We start from the raw sequence: 14,947 nt of genomic DNA, 5'->3' as shown, positions 1-14,947 counted from the left end.
CCTTCCGGAACTTCTAGGAGGCCTGTTTTTCCCCCCTCCCTGACCCTACACACAGGCCCTACACTTACCTCGCATCCGCGTGGAGACTCCTGGGATGGGAGGGGCAGGACGGGTGGGTGTGGCCAGCCAGGGGGTGGGATTTGGAGGTTCTCGGAACCAGTCATAACGTTAGCTATGGGTTCTCCTGAACCTGAGCGAATCTGTAGCAGCCCACCCCTGCCCTCACCCCTTTATGGCTACAAGAAACTAGAAAGATGTTCCCCACAGACCAGTGGTGGGTTGCTCTTATCGTCGCTACCGTTAGGCTCCTCACAGGACCGTGTGTCCTGTTCGTGCATGCAAGCTGCAACCCACCGCCCCTGCGACACCCAGCCGCTTGTTGGGGCTTCCACAGGAGCCGCACGCTGTGTGCACATGCGCAATTGGCCGGTTGCTATAAAAACAGGTATAGAACGCGGGCGGGCAGGTGGGCGAAACGAGCCACCCTACCAGTACACTGTCAGCTGCTCCCGGCTACTACCTGTATGGCTGTACCATACCGTACCGGGAGGAACCCACTACTGCCAGAGACACATTCCTACAGCACAATCAGTTGATCTGACTTCTGCCTGGCCAGTCGCTCTTCCTCCTGTCTCCCAGGGCGATATCCTCACCACCGTTGCAAACTCAAAGACACTTTAGGTACTGTACAAAATTTACACCGCAGGCACCAGGACCGTAAGGTATTTTACAGAGAAGTCTGTATTCAGCTCATCTCTCCAGGAAAGAGGTATATAACTGTATATATTTCGCAATAGATATCTTGTTCGGCTGCAAATGGATAGAACAATTCCCAGACTTCAGTCGGAGGCTGTGGACTCCAATGACTCTTCAGTCGTGTTGGATTAATGTGGTTTCTAGGAAGGATGGAAGAAGTGGTGTCACACAATCAGTGGTGGGTTTAAAAAAAATGTTGGAACCTCTTCTGTAGGTTTGGCCTGCTTTCCGGGGTCCACTGGTGGAACCTCTACTAACCGGTTCGGTAGATTTGATGAACCAGTTCTACCGAACCGGTACGAACCAGTAGGAACCCACCTCTGTACATAATTCACTGTTGCCTCCTCCTTCCTCTCCGGGAACCAGTTGACTCAACCCATGTATCCTAGGCCAATGGGTGTGGACAACCTTTGGCCCAAGTCATGGAAATGTAGTGAAAGCTGGCTGAGATGAGGACATTCTGACTCTTTTAAACCACCATAAAATATCTTGCAAGGATTTTCTTTCCACTAAGATTACTCCCACTCCTTGGCTGGTTCAAGACACAGCTAGGATTGGCCCTATGTCAACGAACCAGTTCTGATGGTAGGAAAAAGTCAGCCTCTCTCTCTCTCTCTCCTTCTCAGGAATAGCAATATTGCAACTATTCCAGCAAGGTGTTCTGACCTAGGCTTCCCCAAATCATGACGCAGACTTCTTGTTTACCCTTTTTTATGAAGCTCCTGTGAATTCCTCTCATTCACATCCAGCAAAGTCCCGGCAAACAGTCTTTCAAGGGTGGATTTACAACCACAGACCTTATCAGGCTTGGAGAGCTGCCAGGCCGATATCTCCCAAATGACAATCACGAACAAATCTTCACACTAATTAAGTAAGCTAATTGTCTCTTGCAAACTCCACTCCCCTTTCATTCCTACCCCTGCCTACAGCCCCCAACCCCATCCAAAGCTGTGCCATCTTGGCTTACAACTGCGGCCAAGAATTAACACTGACCAGTGGTGGGTTTCAAATTTTTTTAGAACCTCTTCTGTAGGTGTGGTCTGCTTTGTGGGAATGGCTCAGCTGGCCATGTGACTGAGTGGGAGTGGCTTGCTGGCCATGTGACTGGGTGGGAGTAGCTTGCTAGTCATGTGACCTGGTGGGACTGGCTTGCCAGCCATGTAACTGGGTGGGCATGGCCAACTTGTAAAATGAGGTAAAACTCACTTAACAACGCTCTTGCTTAGCAACCAAATGTTGGCTCAGGAACTCTGGCATTGAAGTGTGCAAGTCTTAAAGCTGTCAAGTTACAAGACCCTTGCACCCTTAACCCTTTAGGGAAAAAAACCCCAGGGGTGTTCAAACTTGACAGCTTTAAGACTTGTGGACGTCAACTCCCAGAATTCCTCCTCTCGCTCTTCATCTTGATGATGTGCGGACAGGCGGGGGGGAGGGAGCTGGAACCGGTTCTAAACGGCACTGTAGATTTGTGGAACCTCTTCTATAGAAGAGGCTAGAACTGGCAGGAACCCAGCCCTGGCACTGACCTATAAGGAGATTCAGCCCCATAACTGGCTACTTTTGGATGACCTTCCCTGAGGTTTTGGGCTTCTCCTCTTCATCCTCGCTCTTCTCCTTCACATTCTGTGGATGAAGAGGAGACATGTGAATGGGTTAAGAACAAACATTCTCCTTCGCATCAAAATAGCAATAGCAATAGCAATAGCAGTTCAACTTATATACCGCTTCATAGGGCTTAGAGATAGCCCTCTCTAAGCGGTTTACAGAGACAGCATATCGCCCCCACAGTCTGGGTCCTCATTTCACCCACCTCTGAAGGATGGAAGGCTGAGTCAACCTTGAGCCGGTGAGATTTGAACCGCTGAACTGCAGATAACAGTCAGCTGAAGTGGCCTGCAGTACTGCACTCTACCTAGCCTTCCCTGCTAGACTGTTTCTGCTGTTTTATGTCCACAGCTCACCGGATAAATATCACGAACGATGACGGAGGGCGTCGATCGGTCAAATCCGAGGTCATTTTCAAGCAGTTTTGTGTTGTAATTCTGCTTCTCTCGCCCCCAGTTCTTGGCAGAGTCCATCAGCTGTAGCAAAGAAGAGAAATGCTTACAGGCTCAGAGCCTCAATGATGACATACAGTAGATGCTTTAGATGGTTGGATGCAGTGGTGGGATTCAGCCGGTTCGTACCACTTCGGGAGAACCGGTTGGTAACTTTCTAAGCAGTTTGGTGAACTGGTTGTTGGAAGAAATCATTAGGGCAGAGAACCGGTTGTTAAATTATTTGAATCCCACCCATCCCTCCCTCCCTCCCTCCCTCCCTCCCTCCTTCCTTCCTTCCTTCCTTCCTTCCTTCCCTCCTTCCTTCCTTCCAGTGGTGGGATTCAGCCGGTTCGCACTACTTCGGAAGAACCGGTTGGTAACTTTCTAAGCAGTTTGGCGAACTGGTTGTTGGAAGAAATCATTAGGGCAGAGAACCGGTTGTTAAATTATTTGAATCCCACCACTGGTTGGGCGCCAGAACTAAGTTACCTGGTTTTCCAAGGCAAGGATGCGGGCCTCAGCCTTCTCCAGCTTTGAAACCAACGAGAGCTTTTCTGAGCTGGTTGAAAATGCATCCTGGGGGGGAGACATCAATAAGGGTTTATGGCTCAAAGGTGGAAGAGAAAGCCAAGAGAAAGCCATGTGGTTTTGGGTTACAAATGGCCCTTCTGCTTAGTTAAATAGCAATAGCAATAGCAGTTAGACTTATATACTGCTTCATAGGGCTTTCAGCCCTCTCTAAGCGGTTTACAGAGTCAGCATATCGCCCCCAACAACAATCCGGGTTCTCATTTTACCCACCTCGGAAGGATGGAAGGCTGAGTCAACCCTGAGCCGGTGAGATTTGAACCTCTGAAGTGCAGAACTGCAGTCAGCTGAAGTAGCCTGCAGTGCTGCATTTAACCACTGCGCCACCTCGGCTCCAGGAGTCAGGTGGTGGGAAAAGTCTCCACTGGAGACCAGATGCCTCCAGAGGTTATGGGTGCTCTAACACTGGAAGTTTTAAGAAAAAAATGGGCAGCCATTTGTCTGAAATGGTATACGAGTCTTCTGATTGAGGAGGAAGTTGGACTAGGACAGAAGTCACCAATCTTTCGGACCTCAGGGACCACTAATTTTAAATCCCGCGGACTAATATAAACTTCCTAATGACTGGCAGGGTGGGTGTGGCTAGGTGGTCAGGTGACTGGGTGGGCATGGCCAACTTGATGTCACTCACGTCGAGGGATGCCTTGCCAGCCTCTACTTGCCCCTCCCACCCACTCCTTGCCTGCCCGCCCGGGATCCTTAGAGCCTCAGTAGGAAGCAGTTGTCGGAGCTAAGCAGCCACCTTGAGAAAGAGTTGGCAAAATAGCTGGCTCACTTCAAATTGGATTAACGAGGCTCAGTATAAGCACCTCACTGAGGTCTAGGAGCATGGGCTTTCCAAGCAGAGGGAAGACCTGCGGGAGCGCAAGGCCAGATGCCAACTCCTGGAGATAGTCAGCCAGTTCCAGGCCATGATGCAGTACCCCTGGAACGAGGCCCTCCGGCTCTTCGCCACCAACAGCTCTTCCCTCCAGCCTTCGCCCAAAGCCCCACACTAGGAGGCTGAAGCAGACCCCAAGTCAGAATTTGTGCCCCCCTCCAACCCATACAAAAAGACCCCAAAGCGGGAGACACACAGATGTCCATTGCACATATCTGGCCCAGAGGCCGTAGTTTAAGGACTCCTGATTTAGTGCAATATAAAAAATGCATATAATTTTTCTGCGGACCACCAAAATTTTCTCATGGACCCCCGGTGGTCCATGGACCACCAGTTGGTGACCACTGGGACTAGAAGACCTCCAAGGATTGAATTGTGAGCCACCCTGAGACCTCCATTGATTGAATTGTGAGCCGCCCTGAGTCCCCTTCGGGGAAAAGGGCGGCATATAAATGTAATCAATCAATCAATCAATCAATCAAGGTCCTTTCCAACCTTGTTATTCTGTATGACTGTTTTTTGGATCAGACCCATCAGGGCCCCCCATTAATATGAAGACATGCAGTTGATACATAAGATAAATAGGGAGACAGGTAATTGGAAGATTAGATAGATAGACCTACAAGCAGACAGACCAAGGGTCAGAAAGGGTAGAAGTAGAAGGTACTTGTGGAGCAGTGGTGGGATTCAGCCGGTTCGCACCTATTCGGGAAAACCGGTTGTTAACTTTCTAAAAAGTTCGGAGAACCGGTTGTTGGAAGAAATCTCCTTTTGTTTTTCCCCACTTTACAGGGCTAATCCTGTAAGGAAGGCAGGAAGGAAACATTCTGGTGTTGTTTCTAGCCTAACCTTTATTGACCTGCTTACAGAAACTGCCTCTCCGGTTAACCCTTATGACATTGTAACAGCTAAGGCGAAGCGCCCATCGACACGAGTGACGTTGAGTTGGCCATGCCCACCTGGTCACATGACCACCGAGCCACACCTACCCAGCTGGTCATTAGGGAAGAGAACCGGTGGTTAAATTATTTGAATCCCACCACTGCTGTGGAGTGATGCACGGAGATGACGGGGCAGATAAAGAGATGGATGGGTGGATGGGTACACCCATAAGTAGATAGGTAAAGAGAAGAGAGGGAAGAGAGGGAAAGAGAGGAATGTCTATTGAGACGGAGGGTCTTACTGGTAAGGCCTGTTGCTGCAATATGATGGGGGCATGAAAAGTGGATTTCCCCAGTTCGTCCCGTAGCCTCACATTCTCCATCAGTAGGGTGGAGTAGACATCTTTGGACCAGTTGTCACCTGTGAACAGTTATGTGATGGCCAATGAAAAAAAAGGAGAAGGAAAGAGCTTCATAAGTACCAAGAATCTCTTCTTCACTCGGGAACGAGCACGATTCAAGGTGCTGGTTATCACCTTTAAAGCCCTACATGGCCTAGGACCCGGATACCTACGAGACCGTCTTCTGCCACATACCTCCCTTAGACCAATAAGATCACACAGGATGGGCCTTCTCCTGTTGCCTTCAGCTGGCCAATGCCGGCTGGCGATGCCTCGGAGTAGGGCCTTCTCTGTTGCCGCTCCGGCCTTATGGAATGAGCTACCCCCAGAGATCCGGACCCTACCCACTCTCATGGCCTTCCGTAAAGCCATCAAAATCTGGCTTTTCCGGCAGGCCTGGGGCTGTTGACCTCTGGATTGAGGTCCAGCCCTGCTTTGACTGCATGCATGTTGTGTTTTCTTCTTAATCTTGTTGTATCTTATTGTTTTAATCCTTTTTTTAATATTTTTCATTTCTGTAAGCCGCCCGGAGTCCTCCGGGATTGGGCGGCTTATAAATTCAAGAAATGAAATGAAATGAAATAGGTTACCCAACAATTTCACTCAGGAATGGCAGCCAAATCTCTCGGATGCGAAGAACACGAGATGCGTTGTCACTTTGTGGATTACTTACCGGCTGTTTTGGATAGCTCTCCAAAGGAGGCTTCTTTGATTCGTTCCTTCATCTTCCCTTCGAGCATCTTCTCCATCCTCCCGATTACCTTTTTGAGGAAAGGGATGAGCGTCACTGCCCAGGAAAAGGGCTGTTCCCTTTTCCTTAAGGACACCCCCACCCACCCCGGCTGAAGGTATCCGATACAGTAGTAGCCCTGACCTTCTCCTGCTGCCTGACCGCATCTTCAAGAGTTTGCATCCGGGCGATCTTGGCTTGGTATTTTCTAAGGACCATCTGCTGTTGTTGGTGGGCTCGTTGTAACATCACCAGATCTTTCTCTCGGTCGTTTTTCTGGGGGGAGGAAAAGAAAACGAGTGTGTGTGTGTATGTGTGTTCCAGCATAACTCTGGAATGCCTGGCCCGTTAAAGAGAGCAAGTGCAGCATCCTAGAATGGCAATTGTTTGTGATGTCATGGGAGGGAGAAGGGAGAGCCTGGATGGGTAAGCACAGCGAGTGTGATGTCCTAGAGCAGCAATTGTTTGTGGTGTCATGGGAGAGAGAAGGGAGAGCCTGGATGGGTAAGCACAACGAGTGCGGTGTCCTAGAGCGGCATTTGTTTGTGATGTCAGTTCCTTCGCAGCTTCCTCTGGAAAGCCAGCCATGACGTTCGCCTTCCAGTGGACCAAGGGAGAAGCACCTGATGGATTGGGGGCAAAGGGCCAGGATCGTAGACAGGGCGGGAAGGAGGAGCGCATGAGAGTGGGAAGGGAGAGGGCAGGGATGATGGGCATGGGAGTAGGGAGAAGAAAGGCCCCTCTCAATGGTTTCCTGTCAGACAAACTCTCCGACGTCTGAAAATACCCAGGCAATGCCGGGTCATCAGCTAGTTATAAACCAATGAAAGCTTAGTGGTCCTGTCCAGCTTTCAAGAAGGCGAGACCATTGTAAGATGCACCAAAGGAGAATTGTGAGAACTCTCACCCGAATCAATTCATTTTGCAGCCTCTGAATCCGATCCTTCATCCGAGCCATCTCCCGAGCCCCAGATGTTAATTTTTTCTTGAGGGTCACTGAGAAAGGAAAAAAAGGGGGGGCAAAAACTCCCATGAAGGTATAAGTAATCCTTGACTCACAATTGTTCGTTTAGTGACTGTTTGAAGTTACAACGGGGCTGGAAAAGGTTGACTTATGACCGTTTCTCACAGTTATGACCTTTGCAGCATCTCAATGTTCAATGTTCAATGTTTATTACACTTGTACGCCACCCTATTATCTCCATAATCAGGGGATCCAAATTCAGATGCTTCATATTTATGACCGTCGCTATGTCTCGGGGGGTCACGTGATCCCGTTTTGCAAACTTCCCACAAGCAAAGTCCGCGGGGAAGCTGGATTCACTGGGCAACAGGGTTACCCACTTACTACTGTAGTGATTCACTTAACAGTGGGGTCGTAACAGGGGGCAAAACTCACTTGACAAACGTCTCGCTTAACAGCAGAAAGTTTGGGCTCAACTGTGGTCCTAATGTTGAGGACTTCCTAGAGTCAGAATCCTTCTCCCAACCCAATGATGGAAGCCACAGGATGACATGTTGCAATCTTGCCATTGATGTATCCAAAGTTAACTTTTGCAGGGAACAGTGGTGAATTGCAGGTGGTATACCCTGGTATGGAGTGCCCACCCACTCACCCACCCGAGCTCCTTACTGGTCTTTTAAGTCTTCAGCGCTTCCGCGGACACGCATGGCACATACAGCACCTGCGCGATGCTCCGCTGAGCAGCTGGAGCATTGCGGAGGCGCTAAGATGCACACGTGCTGCACACATCCATGTGGAGGCTGCCGAGCCCAATGGTTGGAACGGGATCCAGAACCCACCACTGGCAGGGAGAGACTCTTGGCCTGGACAGATGTGACACTTCTATGAGACTTCTAAGGTGCTCTCCTTTCCTTTCCTTTCAGTGGTCCCTTCCCTCAACCGCATGGGCAGGAAAAGGAGGAGACAATTCTCTTACGTATCCTGTCGACTATTTCTGCCTTGGTCATAACATCTAGGTCAATGTCCTGCAGAAGTGCCCGGCCAATGTCTTCATGTAAGGCAAGGTTGCGTCTCAAGGCACTGTTTTCCCTCTCCAGCGTGGAAATGTGTTGGCGCAAGGATATGATGTCATCCGCCATTTTTTTCAGGGATGTACGGTAATTATCCATTTCCTAAGGAAGGAAGGAAGGAAGGAAGGGAGGGAGGGAGAGAGGGAGGGAGGGAATGGTAGGAGGAAAGAAGGAAGGAAAATAAAAGAAGAAAGAGGGAGGGAGGAAAGAAGGAAGGAAGTGGAGAGAAGGAGGGAAGGTGGGAGGGAGGAAGGAAAAGAAAGAAAAGGAAATGAAGGAAGGAAAAGGAAAAGAAGATAGAGGGAGGGAGGAGAGAGAAGGAAGGAAAGGAAGATAGGGAGGGAGGGAGGGAGGGAGGGAGGAAAGAAGGAAGGAAGTAGACAGAAGGAAGGAAGTTGGGAGGGAGGAAGGAAGGAAGGGAATGGTAGGAGGAAAGAAGGAAGGAAAATAAAAGAAGATAGAGGGAGGGAGGAAAGAAGGAAGGAAGTGGAGAGGAGGGAAGGTGGGAGTGAGGAAGGAAGGGAGGAAGGAAAAGAAAGGAAAGGAAATGAAGGAAAAAAGGAAAAGGAAAAGAAGATAGAGGGAGGGACGAGAGAGAAGGAAGGAAAGGAAGATGGGGAGGGAGGGAGAGGGGAAAGAAGGAAGGAAGTAGACAGAAGGAAGGAAGTTGGGAGGGAGGAAGGAAGGAAGGAAAGGAAAGGAAAAGTAAGGAAAGGAAAGGAAGGGAAGGGAAGGAAAGAAGGAAGGAAAAGAAAGAAAAGGAAAGGAAAGGAGGGAAGGAACAGCAGAAGATAAAGGGAGGGAGGGAGGAGAGAGAAGAAAGAAAAGGAAGATGGGGAGGGAGGGAGGAAAGAAGGAAGGAAGTAGAGAGAAGGAAGGAAGGTGGGTGGGAGGGAAGGAGGAAGGAAGGAGGAGTGAGAAAGGAAGGAAGGAGAGCAAAAAAAGGAAGATGGAGAGAGGGCCGAAGGAAGGGAGAAAACAAAGGAAGGGACAAATTAACAGCATGAACCAAAGGGGAAAAACCCTGCAATCTTATAACTATTGCTAGCTACATGAAACGAATTGAATCCTTAAAACTTGTATTTAGATCCAGACCAGAGAGCATACAGTTCTGCGAGTATGAACGTACAAATTCTGCTTCGGAGCGCAGATTCATTTTCCCCTGGGAATTCACTGTTGCCCCCCACCTTATTTCTGCAGTGGAGTCCTTCTTGTGGCCGGGCTTTATGGGAAAGAAAGCAGTGCCTGAAAAGGAACCCAGCGAAGGTCGGGGTCTCTGCAGGGGCTGGAGGAGAGCCTCTAACAACTGCCTTGAGTGGAACATAAACGCAACCAACATCCTTCAGATTTCTTGGTTTCTGGCTCAGGTTGCAGCCTTGGAGAAGGACGGCTGTGAGATTGTGGAGACAATCTCGCCCTGCAATCTCAACCTTGCCCGAGCCTTCAACGGGACACCCAGAGATAAAGCTGGTTTATTTGTTTAGAGACCAAGGAGACGGATCTATTGAGATTTATGGGCATGGTGCCCCCTTTCCCGTTCTTTGGGAGGAGGGGTCAGGAGGAGGAGGAAGAGGCTGTTGACGTAGGCACAGCCTTGCTCCTGACCCACAGCCATCAGGGAGAGAGATATCTCATGGATCTATCCTGTTTCCCCACAAATAAGACCTCCCCGGATAATAAACCCAATCAGGCTTTTGAGTGCATACGCTAAAATACCACCACCCCATGTCATCCGCTATTTTTTTCAGGGCTGCACAGTAATTATCCATTTTGGAAGGAAAGAAGGAAGGAAGGAAAAGAAAGGAAAGGAAAGGAAAGGAAAGGGGAAAAAGAAAGGAAAGGAAAAGAAAGGAAATAAAAAGAAAAGAAAGGAAAGGAAAGGAAAAGAAAGGAAAGGAAGGAAGGGAAGGGAAAGAAAGAAGGAAAAGAAAAGAAAAGAAAAGAAAGGAAAGGAAAAGAAAAGAAAGGAAAGGGAAAAAAGAAAGGAAAGGAAAAAAAGAAAGTAAAAGAAAAGAAAGGGAAACAAAGGAAAGGAAAGGAAAAGGAAGAAAAGGAAGGAAGGAAGGAAGGGAAGGGAAAGAAAGAAGGAAGGAAAAGAAAGGAAAAGAAAAGAAAGGAAAGGAAAAGAAAAGAAAGGAAAGGGAAGGGAAGAAAGAAAGGAAAGGAAAGGAAAGGAAAGGAAGGGAAAGGAAAAGAAAAAAGAAAGGAAAAGAAAAGAAAGAAAAGGGAAATAAAGGAAAGGAAAGGAAAAGAAAAAAAGAAAAGAAAGGAAAAGAAAAGAAAGGACAGGAAAAGAAGGCAAAGGGAAAAAAGAAAGGAAAGGAAAAGAAAGGAAAGGAAAAGGAAAGGAATTCACACATTTACAAGATGTTGACATAGGTACAGCCTTGCTCCTGACCCACGGCCGTCAGAGAGAGAGATATCTCATGGATCTATCCTGTTTTCCCAAAATAAGACCTCCCCGATAATAAACCCAATCAGGCTTTTGAGGGCATGTGTTAAAATAAGCCCTCCCTGAAAATATTGCAACACAGCAGCAGCCATGAATGACCACACTCACCACTTCCTGCACCTCAAAAATAATAAGACCTCCCCGAAAATAAGGCCAAGTGCTCATTTCAGGGGTCGAAAGTAAATAAGACCCTGTCTTATTTTAGGGAAAACACGGTACCTTTTTTCTTTTCTTTTTCATTGTTTGGTCCGTGGCCATGGGGTTCTGCTGAACCATGACCATCGGCGGGAAAAATGGGAAAGAGCCAAGGACGTGGCAATTGGGGAAGGTTAAGAGGCTTGAGGCATGTCTCAAGTGGATTTGGAAAGGGCTGAAATATAGAAGCTATCGATATCCAGAGACACAACATTCCTTTCGGCCTGGAGGAGAAAATGGGGAGTCAAATGAATAATGTGATTTTTCTGTGCAAATTGCTCTCGAAATGCTCCTGATGGGAGCAGTTCTTTGAAGTCCTCTGTTCTTTCGTGCCCTTCTGTTCAGTCTGAGTAAAGAACTCCCAGTAGCGTCTTACGTCTAAGAAGTATATATTTATCCATGTTTTGGTGCGGCGGTATTATTATTATTATTATCCTTGTCATCTTCTCTCCCTCTTATTGGTATTGTTATTATGATTATTATTACTATGTTTCTATTATTCTACTATGCATTTTCTATTGTGGGAAAATTGGAGTGGGGATTGTACGGAGTTAGATGATATGTAGCCATAACAACATTCTTTCTAGAAAGCCAAGGTCATCCTTTGTCTCTGCACCTCTGTACCTGACTAGAACTGGATGGGCAGAAGCTGCCAGCATGGCAGTGGAAGATTGGACCATGTAATGGACTTGTGGGTGTGGGGCACAATCTTGAACTTTCAATTGGGTGGGGAAAACCGGGAAGCTTTCAGATTCAGGTTTTCCCAAATGGCTCTCTTCATAAATTGGAAGTTTGAGGAATCCTTTGCCTCGGACTCTGATTTAATTTTGGATCCTATTTGGAACCCTAACAGGCAGAATGGTAGGATTAAAAGCAGCCATCACTCAAGATTCAACACAGGACAAAGCTGTTAAGCCACGATAGGAATTATTGCATTAATCTCAGAGCAGTCCAAACATCAACCAAACTTAGCTCAGACAAACACCTAGGATTTGTATTTTGCTTATAGAGCCAGCTATTACCCTACATAACCCCTGCATGTCCATCTTCTGCACCGGAGACAAATTCCTTGGGTGTCTAATCACACCTGGCCAAATAAAGCCAACTCTTCTCTTCTTTTCTCTTTTCTTCTACTGTACTCCTATTCCTATTCCTATTCCTATTCCTATTCCTATTCCTATTCCTATTCCTATTCCTATTCCTATTCCTATTCCTATTCCTATTCCTATTCTTATTGTACTGTACTGTACTGTACTGTATTGTATTGTATTGTATTGTATTGTATTCTATTCTTATTCCTATTCCTTTTTCATTTTCTATTTTCTATTTTCTATTATTTTCTATTTTCTATTATTTTCTATTTTCTATTTTCTATTTTCTATTTTCTATTTTCTATTTTCTATTTTCTATTTTCTATTTTCTATTTTCTATTTTCTATTTTCTATTTTCTATTTTCTATTTTCTATTTTCTATTTTCTATTTTCTATTTTCTATTTTCTATTTTCTATTTTCTATTTTCTATTTCTATTTCTATGCTATTCCTATTCCTATTCCTATTCTATTCCTATTCCTATTCCTATTCCTATTCCTATTCCTATTCCTATTCCTATTCCTATTCCTATTCCTATTCCTATTCCTATTCCTATCTCTCTACTCTACTCTACTCTACTCTACTCTACTCTACTCTACTCTACTCTACTCTACTCTACTCTACTCTACTCTATTCAAGAGCTCTGATTTCACAGTTGTGGTTTTGATTTTTTTGGACAGTCCTGACAATAAACAAAGTTGATCATATCTACTCCAGCCAAGAATGGTTCAGTCAAATTTTCCTCTTCTCTTTTGGCTCTTTCTTTCTTTCTTTCTTTCTTTCTTTCTTTCTTTCTTTCTTTCTTTCTTTCTTCCTTCCTTCCTTCCTTCCTTCTTTCCTTCTTTCTTTCCTTCCTTCTTTCCTTCCTTCCTTCTTCCCTCGCTCCCAGCATTTCTATTGAACGGAGTCAAACTTGCTTTTCAATGATTTCAGATCTTTTCCTTTTGGGGGGTCCAAAACTGGAGTTTTTTTAAGAGACTGGACAGCATTGCTTCGAAACGGTATAGGGTCTCCTACTTGAGCAAGGGGTTGGACTAGAAGACCCCCAAGGCCCCTTCCAATTCTGTTATTCTGGGTTTTTTTTTAACCAACCTGCTGGATTTTTTCTGCTAAGTTACTTCCTTGCTGCAGAGGGCAATATTTCACATCTTATTCCAGTTATGTGTGGGCCTTTTTTTTTTTTTAAAGTAAGCTTTCAAGGGATTGTCTGATAGTTTTACAAATTCCGAGGGCGAGACACACAGCAGGATTAGTACCACGCTATTAATCAGCTCTGCAGTTCCTTCAAGTCAGACGCAAAGGATTAGTTTTGTCAAGCATTTTCGCTTTTCTCCTCCTCCTTTCTGAAAAGCGTTTTGTCGGTTTCTGGTAGCAGCCATGAAAAAAAGAGGGAGACATTTTTGATGGATTGTAAAATCAAACTGGAAGCTAATTTGTTATGCTGATCAACCTCTCCAAAGCCAAAAGGAGAGAGAAAGATTTAAAAGGACGGAAGGGGGCAGGAAAATGTGGTACCATTTTAAATAAACCATTATTTAACGAATTATTTAAGAGAGCCGAGGTGGCACAGTGGTTAGGGTGCAGTACTGCAGGCCACTTCAGCTGACTGTGATCTGCAGTTCAGTGGTTCAAATCTCACCGGCTCAAGGTTGACTCAGCCTTCCATCCTTCTGAGGTGGGTGAAATGAGGACCTAGACTGTGGGGGCAAGTTGCTGACTCGATTTGCTAAAAAAATTGTAAACCGCTTAGAGAGGGCTGAAAGCCCTATTAAGCGGTATAGAAGTCTAATAAATAAATAAATAAATAAATAAATAAATAAATAAATTTCTAATTCTCATTGCCTTACCACATCTTGGATCTCTTCAATGACTGGCCTGGAAAATTAGCAAAAAATGAATAAATAAATAAATACACATCAGAAGAAAAGATGGGCATATTTTTCCCATGTTGCTTTAGCTTAGATTCCCCCCCCCCCTGATCATATGTTTATTTTGATCTGTTTCTTTAGCAGCTTGCAAAACAGAAGGAGTGGGGTGGGGAAACGGCATAAAGATCCGTATTTCTATACCATTCCTGCTAATATGCACACATTAATCAATCAATCAATTAATTAATGTTGCATTTCCTAGCATAGATTTTAGGCAAGCAATTTTCACCATTGTGCACCTGGGATAGTTTTGTGCAATGTACAACTGTAAATTCAGTCCAGGCTTCTGGACTACAAATATGTCCTTCTATGAACTCCAGTCTATCTAGAACTGTTCTGCAGAGCCCCCTGGCTGAGATGGGTCCTACATACCTGCTGTCTTTCCCAGGTAGGATCTTGGCCATAGCATCAGGTAACGGAAACCGATTGTTATGTATCTGTGAAGCAAGCAGCAAGAAGGTTGCTCTCAAAATGTAGAAATTAAAAGAGGCTGTTTTGTTTCAGAAGGAAGGAAGGAGCTAAAGGAGGAAGGAAAGAAGACAAAGGGACAAAGGAGGAAGGAAGGAGAAGGAAGAATGAAACAAGATGGAGAGAGGAAGGTAGGAAGAAAATACAGATGGAAGGAAGGAAATGAGAGGAAAAAGAAGGAAGGAAGGAAGGAAGGAAGGAGATAAAGGAGGAAGGAAGGAAGACAAAGGAGGAAGGAAGGATGAATGAATGAAACAAGATGGAGAGAGGAAGATAGGAAGAAAATACAGATGGAAGGAAGGAAATGAGAGGGAAAAAGAAGGAAGAGAAGGAAGGAAGGAAGGAAGGAGACAAAGGAGGAAGGAAGGATGAATGAATGAAACAAGATGGAGAGAGGAAGATAGGAAGAAAATACAGATGGAAGGAAGGAAATGAGAGGAAAAAGAAGGAAGGGAGGAAGGAGACAAAGGAGGAAGGAAGATAAAGGAGGAAGGAAGGAAGGAAG

At 46.0% G+C, this 14,947-nt stretch overlaps 1 protein-coding gene across 1 annotated transcript in view; it reads right to left on the bottom strand.

The window, feature by feature from the left end:
* Window positions 1-807: 807 nt before the first annotated feature.
* Window positions 808-14,947, bottom strand: part of CCDC33 (coiled-coil domain containing 33) — a gene marked incomplete in the record, with an annotated part of 103,756 nt that continues 89,616 nt past the window's right edge. The window contains 11 exon segments of the mRNA XM_087704040.1: window positions 808-896; window positions 2,283-2,379; window positions 2,718-2,837; window positions 3,285-3,371; window positions 5,447-5,565; window positions 6,219-6,306; window positions 6,420-6,551; window positions 7,183-7,271; window positions 8,216-8,411; window positions 13,894-13,921; window positions 14,347-14,408. Coding sequence (XP_087560166.1) covers window positions 2,311-2,379; window positions 2,718-2,837; window positions 3,285-3,371; window positions 5,447-5,565; window positions 6,219-6,306; window positions 6,420-6,551; window positions 7,183-7,271; window positions 8,216-8,411; window positions 13,894-13,921; window positions 14,347-14,408 — 990 coding nt within the window.

The sequence above is a fragment of the Thamnophis sirtalis genome, unplaced genomic scaffold, assembly GCF_051295495.1.
Source record: "Thamnophis sirtalis isolate CommonGarterSnake01/CBP01778 unplaced genomic scaffold, rThaSir2_p1.2 scaffold_2, whole genome shotgun sequence".
Classification (NCBI taxonomy): domain Eukaryota; kingdom Metazoa; phylum Chordata; class Lepidosauria; order Squamata; family Natricidae; genus Thamnophis; species Thamnophis sirtalis.
This window is presented reverse-complemented; position numbering and strand designations above follow the sequence as displayed.